Raw genomic sequence first — 20,069 nt, 5'->3', positions numbered from 1 at the left:
CACCAAGCCAACATTTTGAAAGTATATGAAATTGAAATTAAGTTTTGTTTATTCTGATTGGTGATGAAAATTTGAAATTTTTTGGAACATTATTACCTCAACAAATTTTCATTGTAAATATTTCGATTTTATAGTGGATACAGATAAATACAGATTTTTCATTCTGGGTAATACAGATTTTCTATGAAAATATCTGGCATCTTTGGTACCGAATGGCAGTTTTTTCGTTCAACAAACCCGACAGACAGAGGTCCATTGTCGAGCCATTTTTAATATGGGGAGTTGGCGCCCCGTTGGACTGGTTTTACTGGAGAATTTCCGAAGATTTTCCCACTTATTTTTTCAAACTAACACTACATACCTGTACAATACTACACCTTCGCATAGAATAACAACAATTGTTTTTCTATATGAAGGTAACACCTAATTTTGACACTATTTTTGCAAGAGAAAAAACAACAAGAAACAGTTTCAGCAAACTGAACAAATATTTCGTGCAGTTTGTCGTTCAACAAGCGCTCAACGACCAATAAAATAGAACGGCCTGCTGAGAGGGACAGAATACGACCAATTTTTCAATTTCTTTGAGTTCGAACGGATCCAGATAGCCAAACCTTACAAATATGTGAAAACAAAATTATTATTCACGTGTCACGTTGTCATCAAACGTAAGAAGGAAAAGTGCCGTATATTCTTGTACATTTCGCAATATTTTCAATTCTTCAAACAAAAACTGAAAATTATCACTACCGGGTAGTTCTAAGTTCGCCACTTGAGCAGCGCAGCGATCGCAAAAGAGTTGGCTGGATTTTTTTTAGCACATTAACGTTGAAATCAAATGCAGAGGCGCTGCTCGTTTAAAGATGATACTTTCAGCGAGAGCCAGCGCTGCCAACTATACCGATTTTTAGAGTCGATATAGTGATTGGCATATTGTCGCAAAACTGAAATGTAGAGGCGCTGCTTGTTTAGAGGTGAAACTTTCAGCAAGAGCTGTCAAATCGGTAGGAAAATGTCTAATTACTCCACCTTTTCTATGATTTCTTTTGAAAACAGGCAAATTCATTTGAAAAATCATAGTAAAAGTTGAAGAAAAAGTTTTTACTCTGAGGTGGTAATGTTGATCTTAGTTCATTGTGCGAAATCTACCGTTTGTTCAGAATAGAGCATTAAACTTGGTTTGATACCATTTATCAAATGCCTGGAAATAACAAATAAAGTATCCAAAATAAATAGTACTCGATCGCTATTCATTCTAGTACTCGAGAAATCAATATTAAACTGGTTTCTGTTTAAAAAAATGTTGATCTGAAAAAACCTAACCTTACCCAATTTCACATATTTCTGAAGATTTTCCATGTTTTATCGTTGTTTACACTAAAAAAAGTAGCGGTAATCACTTTAAAATAGAATTTCTTCTACTCTGAGTGTACTTTTATTGCTGATATCTTGATTTGTACTGTTGAATAAACGATAAAAATGTTGCAAATCACTACTGCCGATATGAAAATTTCCGAAAGAATCCTCCTTTTCTTGGTTCCATTTTTCTTTGGCAGGTGTCGCAGGTCATCTGCATACAATTGGCTTGAAGCCGAAAATTTTGTTTCTTTGGTTCTAGTTCGTTGTCAAATGCTGTGTTTAAGCAGTGTTCCCACGTTCACATTTTTCTTCATGCGGTTGCACCAACATAAGGAAATGATTTCGATGGAATATAATCAAACTATAATAAACCACAATTTCTTTTTCTTATTCAAAAAGAGGTTAAATTACTTATAGAGAATACTAGACTAGAGTTATATTTATAATGGGTTTTAAAAAATTAACTTTTGACACCAGTGTGGTTTGATTGTATGGTATGAACGTAGCTTAACATATTGTTGACAACAACGTCACCAAAACAAAACGCCAAAGGGTTGAACCGGATGATTTTTCGACATTTTTCGAGAAATATGTGGTACAGATGTGTTTTTCCGACAAATACAGGTATTCAAAAAGAATAGTTGGCTGCTGTCAAATCGCTAGAGAAATTTTAAATTAGTTCATGTTATCGTTAAACTGATAAAAACGAGGAAATTTGTTTAAAAAATCATAGCAGAAGTGGGGGAATGAAACAAAAATTCCGAACAATGATTTTTTATTTCATTTTTTTTATTCGAACACATGGACAGTAGTTCTCCTACTTCTTATAGGCTTCTTCAGTGTCTGTATACTAGTTTTAAAAATTGCGACCAGCGACCGAAACGATGACTTTAATCTAAACTTGTCGTTTTTACATTGTGGCAGATATCCGTTAAGAAAAGTTCCAAAAACTTCTATCAATAATTATTTTATTTATAACATCAACGATGAATGTGACGGTAAAGCTCGACGACTGGTTGATAGATATTATCTTACTAATCCGTTCAAATATGTACTAGTGAATAGTTCTTACATTCATTCATTTGTGTAATTCTTATATGACGTTTGTTTTCTATTTACATGTATCCCGTTCACTCACGTAACTAAAACAATGCAATGTTGTTCATCGAATCCGTGTAATCTTCATAACAATCAACATCATGATATTTCAATGGCAACCTAAAAGCTGTTGATGAACCCGTCGAAAAGTGAGTCAGTTGTGAATAAATTTAAATGTCAATTGTGTTAAACTACTTGATGTTTTTCGTTTAAATTCTAATAATAGCTACACACGTAGCTCCGTTTGTCCGTAGTTTGTCCATCAAATCAGTATCTAAACAAATTAATCGTGTGTCCATACTTCGAATGCTTTCAAGTTTCTTGCAATTAATTTTATTTTGGAAATTCTGTTCCATAATCTGCTACTGTATGCCACAAACAACACGCTTACGCTTGCTTCCGCTGAACTGACATTTGCTTGCCGATTGCCAAACTGCTGCTGGATAAATTCTCCCGATAGAGCGAGTGGAGAAACGAGAACGGTTTGTAGTGCTTGTTTAGTTTTGTAGTTACGGTTAGATACGGCCACGTGCGGTGGAATTTAACATTTTCGATTTTTTGGTACATAATTAGAAAATGAAGATAGGTTATTGAATTTTAACTTAAGTCGTTTTCGTTTCTAACGTTCAAGACATACACAATTCGATAGTCCCACAACAAAAGGGCCTAACTGCTTGTGGTTTTAATTTGAAAGTTTTGCGAAGAGTAAAGTGTCAAATATAAAATTGGTGCGGTAAATCGGGAAAGAAAAAGTTAACAAACAGAAACTGTCATTTGCAGTTAGTCCCTTATGTCAATTGTAATTAAATTAAATTTACTGGAATTCGTAATTTATTGTTGAACTTGGTAGCATACATGCGCCATTTGAATCTAAAAAAAACTAATCCATCGAAGGGAATATAGTGAATATTCATCTACTTAGTCATATTTATCATTCCCCCTTTGTGAGAAGTTCATTGTTACAAACGTAACCTTTGCTTTTAAACTCATAAGAAAATTGATTCGCCCAATGCATTTAAATAATCTTAAACCAGAAGAAATTATTCAAACATTAATGAGTGAACTTTTACCCGTTTCATTTGCGGAACTACAATACCGAGGCGAGAATTTAATATACTCATTTTGTGACAGCTAAAACTGATTCAAAATATAAGTATATTTGGTACTCATTGATGAGTATTGGTATTTAACCGTGCAAGTTACTCTAAATTGATTACAATTTCAATTACTTTCGCTAAAAGTGGAATTATTGTATAGTGAGTGTATCTTTACTCACTATACAATAATTCCACTTTACTCACTTTTGCGTTTGTCAAAATCTGACAATCATTATCGTAGATTTATAATAGGAAAAAATTAGCTTGAATGAGCTAACGTTTCACAATTTTCGTCGAACAACTTCTAACTTATCTTTGACGAAACAAAATTGTGTCGTACTGCGATAAAGTTTTCCAAACTTTTCTCGCACAACGATGTCAAAGCCAGAGATGCCAAATATTTTCATTGAAAATCTGTATTGCTTTATATAAAAAATCTGTATTTATCTGTATTCACTAATGAAAGGAAATTTCGGAAATAAAATGATGTTAAAAGATGTTATTCCATTAGATTATTGTTATAGAATGACAGATGCAAGGAGCATTCCTTTATATCGCAAGTCCTTGTCGCACTGACAAGAACATTCAACGACGAAATTTAATTGTTTTTGTTATCAACCACAATTGAATTGTAAATCCATATACTTTTTTCGTTTCGAAAATGATGACTTGGAATTCAAACATGGAATTCAAACGCCCAATACGCAACGTCAAGTCAGGTCATACAACTTTTCAGTCTGACAATAAAGTTTCATGACGCCATGACTTCCTTGAACATCAGTTCAAATTGGTTTCAAATTATGATATAAATGTATTTCAGCGTTCATCATTAAACAGTTGCACGAAAAAATTTTCATTTTAATATGGGCAATCAAACAAGCTCAGACGGAAAAGTTTCATTATTTCTCTCTTACTTTTTGTGATATCTGTATAAATCTGTATTTAATTTGAGAAATCTGTATAAAATCTGTACTCTGTATTAAATCTGTATGCGCATGTAAAAATCTGTATAATACAGATCAATCTGTATAAATGGCATCTCTGGTCAAAGCATGTGTTTTATAATTTTGTTGATTAAAAGCAGATCCTGTCAGCTTATAGCGGAATCAATCTTTAGTTCAGCAATGCCATCGCACGGAATCCCATTCAACATATCATGACAATTGTATGTGTGCGCAGTGTTGTTATTTTGGCACGCATGAATTTGACATTTTTCTCCCCTACACGCTTAAAAATAGTTACTCAAAAATGAGTAAGATCTCACTCATCTACAGAAAAAGTGGAACAACTCTAATTTAGAGTAACTCCGAAGTTACTCAAATTTGAGTTCTTCCACTGGAAACGATATTTGGGTAAAATCTACTCATTTACTGAGTAATACTTTATTTGTACATGTACCAAAAATAGAGTAACTATCACTCAAATTTTGAGTGAAATTTTATTTCACATATACCAAATTTGCAAAAAATTGCTCCTTTTCTGAGTGTATTGTATTAAAATATTAAGTAATTAAACTCAATACTACATCAAATGGTGGTTGCTTGGAGTAGTGTGTCAATCGTAAATTAACATACATGTCAGTTATGCTCAGGCACCAATACATTTATTCCTCATAAATGACATTTGAGCATATTCGGTTTCATTCTAAAGCACAGCACGGAGTTTATCATTCCGGTTTTTGCAGACACAACACCGTTTGTGTTGAGCGACTCACTCTCGAAATACGCGATCTCACTAACAAAATATACAACCTGTTGCTACAGATGGTTATTACAACTTTTAGACTGATCTTGCGAATAGTAACAAAAAAACGAGTTATTGCGTTAAACTCAAATTTAGAGTAGGAATTACTCAATATCATTGATGATAACTACTCAATTTTTGACGTTTCCATGTATCATTTGAAAATGAGTAACTAGTACTCAAACTTTGAGTAATTTTTTCTAAGCGTGTACAGCATCCATTGTGAAAACTGAAGACAAACACGAGAAAAGGTCCTAAGTGCAAATGACAGTTTCTCTTTGTTTACTTTCTCTTTCGAGTATTACGGTCCAATCTGCAATCTTTCCATCTAACACTTTACATAGGATAATAGCAAAAACCATCAACTTTCGATATGCACTGTAGAATTTGTTGGCAATTACTGGAATTTGCCGTAATAATTGAAAGAGAAAGTAAACCAAGAGAAACTGTCACTTGCACTTGGGACCTTTTCTAATGTTCATCGAGAACTGTCCTTACTTCAAACTAAAACAACAGCAAACACAGTGAGCTATGAATACAGTTGCGTGTAGCCGTATCTAGTCTATTTGTTTATTAATTTTAAAAACTTCCATCACGAAAAACACAACCAAACAAAGAAAAAAAATCTTCCAAAGTAGTTTGCGTGACGACAGCTGTTCGTTTAGAAGGAATTTATTTTGTGAGTAATTTTCTATCCAGTTTCGGTTTGTTCACTCATTTGAATGTGGGTTGAAAATTACCCAATATTTGACACATGTTCGCTTTACCCATTATTGAGAAAAGGATATTTCTGTATAAAATGTTCAAAACGACGTATGTAACAATGAGAGATTCTTTTTGTTTACTTTCTCTTTCGATTATTGCGAAATATTCCTGCTTTTTTTGTTAATTTCTCCAGAGCAGATTAAAAGATGATAGCTTTAGTTATTATTATCGGTAAATTATTGGAGAGAAGGATTGCTAAGAGTGCCGTAATAATCAAAAGAGAAAGTAAACAAAGAGAATCTCTCATTGTTACATACGTCGTTTTGAACATTTTATACAGATTTACCCATTATATGAGTTTTCCCAGTTTTGAGAGAAATGGGTCGAATGATACACATTAGGTTTTACACGATGACGGCACAAATGAACTGCCGATGAATCAAGTTCATCTTTGACTGCTGACGGTGGTTTGTTTTGTTTGCAACTGCAAATTAAAAATTGAAAAATGACGAAAAAGTGTCTATTAAAAACGTGTTCCACATCGAAAAGAACTAAAAAAATTGCATTGTATGCTGTTCCAGCATCAAGAAGCAATATTTCTCGATGAACATTACAAAAGGTGACAGTTTCTTTTTGTTTAATTGCTCTTTCAGTTATTAAGGAATATCCCTGTATTTTCCAACAATTTCTTAACTACAGACCGAAAGTCGATGGGTTCAGTCGTTATTCTATGTGAAGAGTTCGAGAGAAGGATTACCGATAGGACCGTAATAATCGAAAGAGAAAGTAAACATAGAGAAACTCTCATTTGCACTTAGGACTCTTTCTTCATTTGTATTAATCTGTTAAGTGTCAGGCGACTTGCAATTTTTAAATTCGAACGATGAACCTCTGATGAACTTTTAAACTGTAAACAAACCACCGGCGGCCGTCTAAAAAGTTCGTTCTGTTCATTTTGTGAGATTATGTCATGTTCGTGTAAAACCTTATTAGGTTTTTTACCGTCACTGCTAACCTCAATCGGATGAACACTTTTTGACAGTCCAGCAGTACTGTATGTAAACAGAAATTTTTTTTTGATTGTTTATTGACAAATTGGATCAGACCATTTACGGTCCGTATCGCCTAAATAAAGTTTTAAAACATTTGTTCACGATTGAATACGGTTCGTTTTTGATATTTATTAAATAAAAGTGACTAATTGCAAAGTGTAAAGATGATTGTTTTAGATGTGTTCTTCTATTTTTGTTTATGCTTGTTTGTAAACAGTACCTTGTTCATTTGTGTCGTCACGATAAAAAACCTAATACATTAGGTTTTTTTTATCGTCACTCCTAACCTTAATCGGATGAACACATTTTGACAGTTCAGCAGTACTGTTTGTAAACAGAGATTATTTTGATTTTCTGTTGACAAATTGGATGAGACCATTTACGGTCCATATCACCTAAATAGAGTTTTAAAACATTTTTTCACTACAGGATACGGTTTGTTTTTTTGCGATTTTTTAGATAAAAGTGACTAGTTGCAAAGTGTAAAGTTTTCACCTGATATCTCTGATCAAGATTTCAACACTCAAGCTCGCACGCAGATTTCAGTATACTAGAAAATTGGCAGGAAATTTTCTAGCAGAGCAAATCCAGACACTAACAGCAGAACAGGTGGTCAAATTAGGATCGACTTGCTCCGGGTTGTATGAAACTTTTCATACGTCTTTAGTATGATAAATCATTTGTTTTACAAATCGGTCGAAAATGAGTAAGAAAATGTAAACTGGTTTATTCACCCCGTGCACATTTTCCTGGTGATTACGAAAGCTTTTTCAATAAAACAAAACACGGACATAAAATAAACTAAATGCTCAGGGAATCGACAACGTTAGAACAAAAAGAACTAATCATCGATCAGTTCATACTATAATTGCGGTATAAATTGTAATTTGTCGTTGAAATCAGAACAATCGGCCTACCGGTTTTGGCTCATTAATTGTTGGCAGAACTCCACATTATCGACTTCACCATCTTCGCTCGTCAACTGACAGGCGTCAGTATGACAGATGCAGGCTTTAGTATTGGTGACCGGACATGAGATCAGACTAGTTCAGTTCTTCTTGATAGTCAGAGAGATGATGTACATACTCGTGCACCTCCAGTGCTCTATATTTTATAATGTATAATTAGCACATAAGCTTTTAATTCGTTCTAATAAACAGTATTGTAACAAATATCGTAACATTAATTCCTGTAACTGAAATCAAAAACATGGCGTATGTCATTTGACTATTGAGTACGATTCAGACGGTCCGTCTCAGTCCACCTCCGTCACCGTCAAAATTAGTTGAGTGCATTCTTATGGAGGCATTCACACAACGTCACTGTTACGGAACGTGTGAACGTTCCGGTAACGAAAGTGTTGAACTAGTTTTGACGGAGACTGACGTTCCAGTAGTCACCGTTACAGGAGACAGGAGCAGTGATGCCATTTTGGCCTGAGGTGAAATCCGTAGATTTGGTTCCAAGTGTATTTATTCTCATATATTTGCGTTAAATTATTATTGTTGTTATATCGTTTATTTTAGCACGTGCGTGAAAATCTTGGTGCTCTGAACCATAGAGCTAAAAATGAAGATGATGTAACGATGTTTCAAGTGTTTTTCCGAATAATGGCCAAAGTCATTGGTCAACATCCACTTTGAAAAGTAATTTCAGAAGCAATAAAATCAATTAGACGCAAGATAAAACGTTTCCTTTTCCATTACTGTTATAACTGACTACCAGTGAGAGCCAAGTCATCTAGAATCTTTCTTCAAAATGAACTTTAGGCCATTTTCAGAAAAAAACGTGAGATTTAATTATTTACCGTAGATATCTGGAGAAATAATGCAAAATCCGTAGATTTCAAGAGGTTCATCCGTGGATCCGTAGAAAAGACAGAAATCTGTAGATCTACGGATAAATCCGTAGGGTTGGCATCGCTGGACAGAATACAGACCGTCTGAATCGTACATTACACTAACACAGGTATATCGGAAACTCATTTCATCCCGCAAATTTTGCGAGATCATGCTCCTGTGAAAACTAATACCATGGTTTTAATACAATTTCAGGAAGAAGTGAACATGATTTAAAATGTTGCACCAAAACGTTCGATAGATTCTATGCTTCTATTGCAACCGTTACCAAAGCAACATGTTACCGAAGCATTTAGTTAACGACCATTAAAATTATACTTGTATTCAAATTCAAAGAGTCGTTGGATTTTTACGAGATTGTTTAGTTTTAAGCATATGGCAACTCGATTTGATCATTATTTCATAACAAACATTAAATTTCTTATCGCCACAGCTAACCTCAATATTTTTGCTAATTCAGTCGGATTGTTTACATCCTCGTTAGGTAGCTTGGTTCCGCATTAGGCAAACAGAATACCGAATTTGTTTGAATTCGGCTCTACTGAATTGTCAAGAATAACCCTGCGTTCATTAATGACATCAGCATAAAAAATCCATTTGTTATGGTGCACAGAGAACAGTAACTGTTTTGCTTCAATTAGGTTTTACACGAACTTGACATACCCTCACCAAGTTCGCTTGGTAAACATCATTTGAAAGCTAACGGTTGTTTGTTTACATGCTCATTCAAATTTGAATACGTGTTATTAGGTTTTGCACGATGACGACACAAATGAACCGACGACACGACCTGCCACTCGTCTATCTAAACTGTATCGAAAATTTAACTACCCCTCAGTAACTGGTAATGTCAAAACGAAGTTGCTTGAAAATCTATTGAAACTGGCAACAAAAGTAGAAAACTGTTGATTTTAGATAACAGTTACCATAACCATGGCTACGTATGTTTTTTATTGGAACGGACTATATAAATAATCTCAAAACAAAAACAAATTGTTTCTGTGAACCAGAAGAAATGCGGATTTCTGATTCTTCCGGATCTCCTATGTACGATGATACGGAACGTGATTTCGTGAATCACGCCGATCGATGCGTCAATCTCTTTTGAAGCTACTATCAAGCGTGTACCGGTCATAGTGGCCGTATTGTGGAGGATAGTGATTGTACACGTTCTACCTTGAATAACCGTTGTGCCGGGACCTTCTCGAAATTGGAGCGCCATTCTACCGAACGAGAATGGGGGAACCTATGTTTGAATCAGGGCGCGGGTTGACCTAGATACATTCTAGAATTCAATCCAGACCGTCGAGAACAAATTTATTTTTTATTTTTGTATCCGTATTCTACATCATTACCGTTAGAACATTAAAAAATGCTCGATCGATAAATTGTTTATATTTCTCGATCATGAATTTGTTTTTTTACGAAACCATTGCAGCTATAACATGTTGACTGGTTAGCATTTCCATTGCGTACAATGGAAAGATGACCTTCTTTGGATTTCACAGTAGAAGTTACTGAAATATTGAACAAAATCTGTAAAAATGTGTACCATTCGCGTACTTTTTGCGTTTTTTAATTGTTTGTTTATTTACTTTGGAGCTCCTTGGTAACTAGTTCGTAGCAACCTAAACAGTGTTGCCCAAGAAGATTATTTTTATCATTATCAAGGGGTCGCTATATTTGCGGTAACTGGCGGTGAATCGTTAACAGACAATTTCATTGCCAATTTTTCTTCGGAGTGCCTGGTCGTGTCGTCGAATGAACTGTCGATGAATCCAATTCTTCGACAGCTATCGGTGGTATGTTTGCATTTCAAATAACATGTATTCCAATTAGAATGAACACATAAACAAACCACTGATAACTGTCAAATGATGTTCATTCAGCTCATCTTGTGAGGTTATTTCATGTTCGTGTAAAACCTAATACAGGGTGATTTTTTAAGAGCTTGAGAACTTTTTTAAACAATAAAACGCATAAAATTTGCAAAATCTCATCGGTTCTTTATTTTAAACGTTAGATTGGTACATGACATTTACTTTTTGAAGATAATTTCATTTAAATGTTGACCGCGGCTGCGTCTTAGGTGGTCCATTCGGAAAATCCGCTTTTTTATCGACAAATTTTGTTCAGCGATGAGGCTCATTTCTGGTTGAATGGCTACGTAAATAAGCAAAATTGCCGCATTTGGAGTGAAGAGCAACCAGAAGCCGTTCAAGAACTGCCCATGCATCCCGAAAAATGCACTGTTTGGTGTGGTTTGTACGCTGGTGGAATCATTGGACCGTATTTTTTCAAAGATGCTGTTGGACGCAACGTTACAGTGAATGGCGATCGCTATCGTTCGATGCTAACAAACTTTTTGTTGCCAAAAATGGAAGAACTGAGCTTGGTTGACATGTGGTTTCAACAAGATGGCGCTACATGCCACACAGCTCGCGATTCTATGGCCATTTTGAGGGAAAACTTCGGAGAACAATTCATCTCAAGAAATGGACCGGTAAGTTGGCCACCAAGATCATGCGATTTGACGCCTTTAGACTATTTTTTGTGGGGCTACGTCAAGTCTAAAGTCTACAGAAATAAGCCAGTAACTATTCCAGCTTTGGAAGACAACATTTCCGAAGAAATTCGGGCTATTCCGGCCGAAATGCTCGAAAAAGTTGCCCAAAATTGGACTTTCCGAATGGACCACCTAAGACGCAGCCGCGGTCAACATTTAAATGAAATTATCTTCAAAAAGTAAATGTCATGTACCAATCTAACGTTTAAAATAAAGAACCGATGAGATTTTGCAAATTTTATGCGTTTTATTGTTTAAAAAAGTTCTCAAGCTCTTAAAAAATCACCCTATAGAACCCTAATTGGTGAACGGGATGCGTTAACACAGGAATTGCATCGACCCACACCTAGAAACCAGGTTCAATGGTTGAAATGTACCCGTTTCTTCAAAACGATTGTTTGAAATCATTCCTTAATTCTGTGTGTTTGTTTGCAAAGCAATTATTACCAATATATCATTTCCAACACTAATTCAACTTCCGACCTATTCACAGACAAATCGACGGCCTTGCGCCTACCTTCATCAAGAAGCCCTCGATCCAGCAGGAGAACGACGGCAAGCGGTTGATTTTTGAGTGTCAGATTCAGGCCGATCCGAAGCCCCAAATTCGATGGGCCCACAACAACAAGGTCATCGATTTCACCCCTCGGCATAAGGTACGGGCTTTGTTATCTGGCTGTCAGTAGGTTTCCTCGGCTAACTGTGCTTTCGTTTGACGTTTACAGTTTAAGGAAACGAACGATGGCAAGGTTTACTTCGCTACATTGGAGGTCGACAATGTGTCGTTCGAGGATTCGGGCAAGTACAAGGTCACAGCCAAGAATGAGCTGGGTGAATCCAGCGCAACCATCAGTTTGAACTTTGACAGTAAGTATGGCTATCCTTACAGTGCTGCTGTTTATCTTTCCATCATTCCATCATCTTCGTTTCTTGTAGTACAAGTCTTCAACTACAAATGATCGGTTCTGTTACTCTTCATTCAATTGTTGTTTTGTTGTTCCATCATTCTTGTTTCTTCTGTTTTTTTTGCGAATACTATCATTTGTAGATATTTTCCTAATAAAATGTTCACATCTTGTCGGGTCAGCATTCTTATATTCGTTGACAATTCTGTGACCATTTTATCACATTACTTAACTTTCTCCTATTTTTAGCTTTTCCATCACTGTCTTTTTGTTTTGTAAATAGTTACTATCCGCGGTCGCTGTTTCAATCACTTTTATTGTTTATTCAAAATACATCGCAGTTATTGCTATCGTAACAACAATATCGGCTGATTTGTTGTTTGAAAAATGAAAGTCGCTTAATGGCAAGTCAAATCTACCAATCCAAAACCGAAAGATCTGTGAACGTAGGATCCATTATAATTCGGTAGAAAAGAAAAGCGCTCTTTAGAATTGTTCAAAGATAAACGTATTGAGAGTTACATAATATGGTGAAATAACGATATTTCACCCAACTGATTCGTATTAGAGACCTACTTAAACCACCAATTTTGCTTTCCCGAATATTTCCCCCAACTCTAGGTGAGGAAGTTCCCATACCAGCGGATGGTTTTAAACCAGCTTTTACCGAACGACCTGTCACACGACAATCGGATGACGGCAAGAATATAATATTTGAGTGTAGATGTATCGGTGATCCGAAACCAACATACACATGGCAAGTGTTCTTTCGTAGTTTCTTACTTTATTAATAGTAGTCACCCTAAGCAACCCGTTCGAACATTGCAATCCTAACCAATAGCATTTCTGTTTTCCCATCCTCGTAATTTTTCCCTCCGAATCGGAACTAAATAATCACAATTAGGTACCACGAAAAGAACGAAGTTCAAATGGGTGGCAGATTCCAAAGTGAGGTAGAGGAAGATCAGAACCACTGTTATCTGATACGGTTTACGATCAAGGACGTGAAGCAGTTAGACCGGGGAGTGTACAACTTCCTGGCGAAGAACAAACACGGTGATTCCACGGCGACCATTAATCTGAATTTCGATTCAAGTGCGAAATTAGTGTAAGTTTTGTTCGAGTTCCGGTGAATTTAGGACGATAGATTGTAGGAGATTAGCCGATTAGCGCGGGGATTGATTGAGCTGGTTGGTGAATGAGGTGGAAATGTTACTGCTGGTGCTATGCAATTTCTTTCCTTCGCAATCGATCAAGACGGTGTATCGACAGGAAGATTTTCGAGAGAAATTTTTGCTGTATGATATTTTTTTTACTATTCGAGGGACTCATTCAATGAAATTGTTAAAAATATTGGCCATCCAATATTTCCAAACCATAGGTAAAGTTTTAAAAATATCCCCCCTTATGGTTGGTAGGGTCTAAATGATTAAAAAATCATAATTTTTGCGATTTTTTTCAGAATTATCGTTTAACAAAATAAATTCAAATGTTTTGCTTGACAAAAAGCATCATTCGAACAACATTTTGTAATTTTTTCGTGGAAAAATATTCAGAAATAAGTCGGTGAAGAGGTATTTTCGAAGACGCTTCTAGAAAATCATGCTTTGCGGTGTCCACTTTTTCTAGACCCCAAAGTTTCTGTTTGATTTTTTTTATTTTATTTTCATTTTTAGTGGTTGTTCAAAGTGAAAACTTCGATTTTTCATGAAAAAATCGCCATTTTGTAGCTGTAAAACCTTCCCAAAGTAAAGAACAACGAAAAGGAAAACGTTGGGGTCTGGTTTTTTATATGTAGAAAATGTGTGCAAAATTTGAACAAAATCGGTGTAGTAGTTTTTGAATGACGATGGACACGGACTTTCAAAACCTGCTTTCGAGGAAAACTCGTTTTAAATTTAATATATAATATTCTCAAAAGAACTTTTTTTTTCTTTTATAATTTGTTATAATGAAACATTTCAAGAATGTTTTGTCAAGTTTTTAAGTCAATCGAAGCAGAAGTCTTTGGGCCTGTGTGCCGAGCTCTAACTTTTTTTTTTGTTTCAATTATAGAGGTTTTAACATTAATGTCATTCACCTCTTCGGGCCAGAAAAACTTTCTGACCCTATGTGCGGGGTTGGGAATCGAACCCAGGCGGGCTGCGTGAAAGGCATCGACTTACCCATCACGCTATACCCGTCCCCTAAGCTCTAACTTCTTTTCAGTTTGAGATAAGCAAATATAAAAGCCCATAAATTGCAGAGTGTTGTTCCAATAGGTATGAAAATTTTACAGAATATTCTTCAAATGTTTTACTATAAGAAAATACAAAGAAAAAATTAAATGATTCTTCAAAAGTGTTAAACCCTACCCGCCCCTTAAGACAATATTAAGTTATTTCTAAATGTATCAATGTTTATGTTTTCAAGAATATGGATATTTCATTGCATTTCGGCGGAGGGATATAAGATTCAATGATTCTGCTAGAAGTGATGGAAATTGATTGATAGAAACACATTTTTCAAAACATTCTTAGTTTTATCATTTTTCCTAGATATAATGTCTTGGCTGCCATATACATAACTTTTGCATCGGGAATTGCTTGCGTAATCATTTAATCGCAATTGTGAAGAAATATTTTCAACTTTCCCAATGTTACAATTTGTTTTAATAATCGTTATAAATTATCTATAAGATAATTTTATAAAAAACGAAGCATTCTGCAGAATCAAGAGTGGGACAGAATGTCCATAGAGTGACTGTTATGAAAAAGGCGGGTGGGTAATGTCAGAGTCATAGCTGGATGCCGTGAATATTTATTCGTATTGGTAAGCTTACTTCACATTGCTGACTACTAGTTAGTTGATCGATTGTGTGAATTGTGCAACCATTCACCTTTTTCACTACTAGAATTTGAAACGATTCACCTGTATTAATATAGAATTTGAAACGATTCACCTGTATTAATATAGAATTTGAAACGATTCACCTGTATTAAAGGATAAGTTACATCAAACATTCTGACAAACAATTAAATTTTTGTTATTTTGAGATATTTAACAAATGAAAACAGTTGAAAATTAAAACTTATGATAACAATATAATAACAAAATGAGTTATGATGTTTTATTTTCATTTGCAAGAATCATGATAAAGTTCAATAATTGAAAAAAATGAGTTCTTCCGTTGATTTATATCGAAATATAATGATCAGAATTTCAAATACTAAAAGAAGAAATCAGAGCACTAAAAAAATTATTCATTTAATAAAAAAAATCATTCCACAATTTTGGATTGAAACGGTGCTGAAAGTTAGCTGTGATATAGTTTTTCTGTGTTAAATTTGCTATCTATTTTTTTACAACTATTTTTATAAATTTCTGCTTTCGGACTTCTGTAGTTATATCAAATTCAATCATAATTGTGATACAAACGTTTCAAAATCTGTTACGATTTTGTTCCCGCTAGAGTCTTTTTTGTTATGATTTTTGTTATTTTAACAGCTTACCAGCCAAAAATATTTCAAAATTTGTTACAAAATATTTCTGAAATAAATTACTCCAGTTGTTATAATTCTGTTATTACCATCTGATCGGGGTAGGTATAGCGAACATTCATTCACTGGGTTGATCAATGATAAAATAGGCTTATGGTATGAAAAGTATGAAATATATCTACGGCTTTCTGCATTGATATTCCTAGCAAATACGAAATCAATACATGTGCCTCCAAGTGTAGTATACTATATGGCTTGTGCAGGAGCAGATTCCATATCCAACTTAATATACTTGCTCATGAAATCAATGAATTTACTATTATCTTGTTTTGAGGCATCTACATTGAAATCCCCCACAACTATCATCGACGTACTTCTACGAGAATATAAAAATTGCTTTCTTAATTCGCATAGAAATATGAAATATATTTAGATTTACCATATCTGGATTTTTAGAGGTGTTAAGAAATTCTTACCTTTCGCAACATTTGAATCTGTGTTTTTCAGGAGAAATAAAATACAGATTAATCTGTATATTCGGCAACCCTGTTTCGCACGGCATATTTCGAAACGACACCGATGCTAGTATAAAGATACGTTCTACATCAATACTTCCTTTTAAGCATTGCATGGAGCGTTACGTTGTATCAGACAATGATACAAAAAGGTGAAATATTCGTCTTTTTCATCGATGAATATTCTGTTCCCGTACTCAGAACGCATTCTGATTGGCTGGTGCTAACATGGGTCAAATCACACAGGTTTTCCAATGGTGTAATATTGAAACACTTCAATGTTGTGTCAATGCACGTTTAAGTTGAAAGATTTCGAATCTATTGGTAGAATAGATTATATAAATTCTTCTACAGATTACTGAGCTATGAGCTTTCAAAACACGAGAAAGGCAAACACGCGTCATGAGTTTTTCTCTTTAATACTCGTTGATACCAAACATTTCAGAGAAGTTTAACTTTGAATTATTTGAGAAAACTCGAAGCGAATACAGCTATTTTCATCTTACCTTCAAAATCAATCGATCGAAAAGAGACAGTAGATGTCGCTAATAGTTTTTGTTTATGAGAAGACTACTGGTGCTAATAGGCATTCGGGTACCGTAAACTAATACTTTAGCAAGAAATTTATCGTAAACGCATGGTAAGGATGTTTCAAAACGAAATTCCATTTTTTTCGGTAGATGGCACCATTATCAAGAAAAGATCAAACACACTTTGCTCCTGTCCCCGCTTTGCTCAACATTCCCACACAGCTTTGCTGAAAACGACCAACAGAGACTCTACTCATATAAAGAGATTAATCGCATAAGGAAGATTGCTGCATCTTTACCTTATAACTGGTAATAAAAACGATAATTTGTTGGCTCATTAGGGTAAATCCGAGGCAGAAGCCGCACTTTTTCAAAAATCGATGTTTTTTCAAAACATTTCGCTGAATCAAAACTAAACCTGCTGTTTTAAAAAGTTGAAGCGCGTAAAAAAATAAAATTTTATATGAGTATTCATTTATATTTGGATAAAAAATGCAAATCCTAATGATATGCATGCCCCACATCAGGGTGAGACGCCGAACGTATAGGAAGCGTAAGAGTGCGCTCCAATACATCGAATCGATATACGAAATCTCGAAAGTTCGGTTCGGCATATTTCGTACCTTCCTATATTTGATATCATGTAAGATGATGATGATGATATTTGATAGAAATGTGATTCAATGCGATGTACTGTTTTCACATTGCATTCACACTGACAGGTTTGCTTTGAACAAAAGCGGCCCTTACACCAGAATTATCAATGTCATGTCTAATGATTACTAAAATAATAACATTCCAAATTTTTATGGAGAATTCATCATTACTGCCCGTACACGTTCATTAGGGCCGCTAAATGTAACTAGCTCACACGCGCGTCCAGACGCTTCGCGTGACGCTTTCACTCTGACACCAATCTTAGTCGCAGAAACCAGCCAATTTCACGAAAAAAGCGCAAGGGCGTAACTTCATAATTCACCCAGGAAGTATAAATGTAAACAATTCGAAAAAGGGCGAAACTCTTTTTATGTTGATTTATTCAGTGAATATCAAAATTTGAACTCAGAATACAAGATATTTTCTGAATAGGAGTTGAAACCAAATTCGAAACATTCATCGATGTTTTCCTCCATTTACTGTCAATGATAGATTCGCCCTTCTTTGAAAAACAGCCGAAATATCTAAAGAAAACGAGTTTCCATTTTATAGGGAGGACAGGAGCTAAACCAGATACTCTTTAAAAATCGAAGAAAAAAATCCATAACAACTAGGTTTTTACAAAAATTACCGTTGTGTAGAGTCAACTTTCGGCAACAATTCCCAATTTGTGATTTGGAATAAGATGCATTATTTTTCAAGTAGCGCAGTTTCGTGAGACTCAACTTCCAACTAACTGACGTCTGCCTATCACATGAAAGCGCGTTTATAAAGTCAATCCATGGATCGAAATGATTGCAGGTTTATAACATATTTAAGCTATCCGGTTTAACCCAGATCTGGCCCCGGTTTCTCCGATATTTTTTTCTTTTCTGGCAGTTCTGAAGAAACTTCATCATGCTCTGTTGCATCCACTTGTTTTCGTCTGCTGATTTTATTCCGTATGCTGATGAGTACTTCACAAAAGCGTTTTATTGATCGTATCTCAGCGCAGTACTCAAATCGTCCTATTAAGGACTCCTATGAATTGAACGGTAAATAGGATGTAAAGAATGAATTTAGAAAGTATTGTTGATGACATTTCTGGAAATATTTCATCTACGCGTGAAATATTTAGCAGATTATAGAACGTGTATCTGTTCATTAGGTAAAAATAATTCTTGGTGATACAACAAGTTTTTAGATCGAAAATGCCGTCGAAAGAAGAGCAAGTGCGAAAGGCAATTATGTTCGGTCGCAATGAATATCCGAATCTGTCGAAAAAAGATTGTTTTTCTTACAAGCACTGTTCATAACATTCTTAATTCTATCGATACTCATTTGACCACAGCCAGGAAGGCTAGGGTCGAAACAAAAACGGATCCCGGAAACTACCAGAAGAACGCGAAGGTGAAGGAAAAATAGCAAAATTGACCAAATTTTTCAATACGTACTGCCGCTAGAAAAATTAAAAAGACTCCAAGTTTCGTACATATTTCCTAGCACCGGCAAGTTATGAAGTCGTTTAAGGTAAAAACTGTACCGTCGCAAGTTGTATCGCGAATATTTGACAAAGTTTTTCTGTGTGATAATGAGCGACAGAACTTATGTGCTGGAAGACATTGAGCTTCCCGGAATGTCTTTTTATACTAACATGCATCGGAACGGCGTAGAAAAGCATTTCAGGATGAAGAAATATTAGATTTGGCAGGCAATATGCAGTTCATGTTCAACAAGTCAAGCTAAAGCTTTATCATTACTGGAATGGTAAACAGGGAAATATACCGTGAAAAATGCCTAAGGAAGCGATTGTTACTCTTTCGGTATTCTGTTACGATTTTACATATTGCCACTACATCAAAGATGTTTCGGAATGGTATAAAGCGAAGATAGTCCATGTTGTACCGAAAGAGGCGAATCTACCTAGTTGTCTGGAGTAGCGAGCCTTCGAGCAGTAATGGGCTCGTGAATAGAGAACTCTTTCAATATATACAAGCTATAACTACTGAAGAAAATCTTGGACAAAAGTAGCCAAATCGGTTGCTGAAAAGTCTGCACAGTCCCTAATGGCTGTTTTGAACTCAAAAGTTTGTAGTTTCTTCATGCATCCCAATTAAGTAACTCTAATAATTGTTTTAACAAGACTAATAATGTACAACTAAATCAATAAAAAATGCATCTTGGATTGAACTAACAGCAAATTTGATTTATTTCAAATTAAATTTGTTCAGATTTCGTCTCAAACAAGCCTTATTTTCAAAATATGAGCTGTATATTAAACCGTTCGATTTTATCTTTTACATTACCTTTGTTTATTTTGTGTAGGGCAAAGCCCGGTGGAGTTAGTTTCTTTCGAATTTGCTCCTCAGCAGGCATAAAACCTCATCTTCTTTCGCAATAACAGATTACAATCATCCAAATGATACATTTTACTTAAATAAAGTATTTTTAAACTAACTAAAACGAAAAACCAATTAGATGGTAACCCCAGGAACAATTTTTCGAGAATATTTCGTGATATATTA

General features: G+C 35.0%; 1 protein-coding gene across 8 annotated transcripts in view; it reads left to right on the top strand.

Annotated features, from left to right (window-relative positions):
- Positions 1-20,069, top strand: part of LOC131440205 (twitchin) — an 81,321-nt gene that overhangs the window by 22,598 nt on the left and 38,654 nt on the right. For 5 of the 8 annotated variants that reach the window (XM_058611277.1, XM_058611276.1, XM_058611279.1 and 2 more), the window contains exons 3-7: positions 2,585-2,606; positions 11,973-12,135; positions 12,205-12,346; positions 13,006-13,141; positions 13,289-13,492. In XM_058611277.1, coding sequence (XP_058467260.1) covers positions 2,585-2,606; positions 11,973-12,135; positions 12,205-12,346; positions 13,006-13,141; positions 13,289-13,492 — 667 coding nt within the window. Of the gene's footprint in view, positions 1-2,584; positions 2,607-2,917; positions 2,940-11,972; positions 12,136-12,204; positions 12,347-13,005; positions 13,142-13,288; positions 13,493-20,069 lie in introns of all 8 variants that reach the window. The other 3 variants (XM_058611281.1, XM_058611278.1, XM_058611275.1) reach the window with 2 other exon arrangements.

The sequence above is a fragment of the Malaya genurostris genome, chromosome 1 (genome assembly GCF_030247185.1).
Source record: "Malaya genurostris strain Urasoe2022 chromosome 1, Malgen_1.1, whole genome shotgun sequence".
Taxonomy (NCBI): Eukaryota; Metazoa; Arthropoda; class Insecta; order Diptera; family Culicidae; genus Malaya; species Malaya genurostris.
This window is presented reverse-complemented; position numbering and strand designations above follow the sequence as displayed.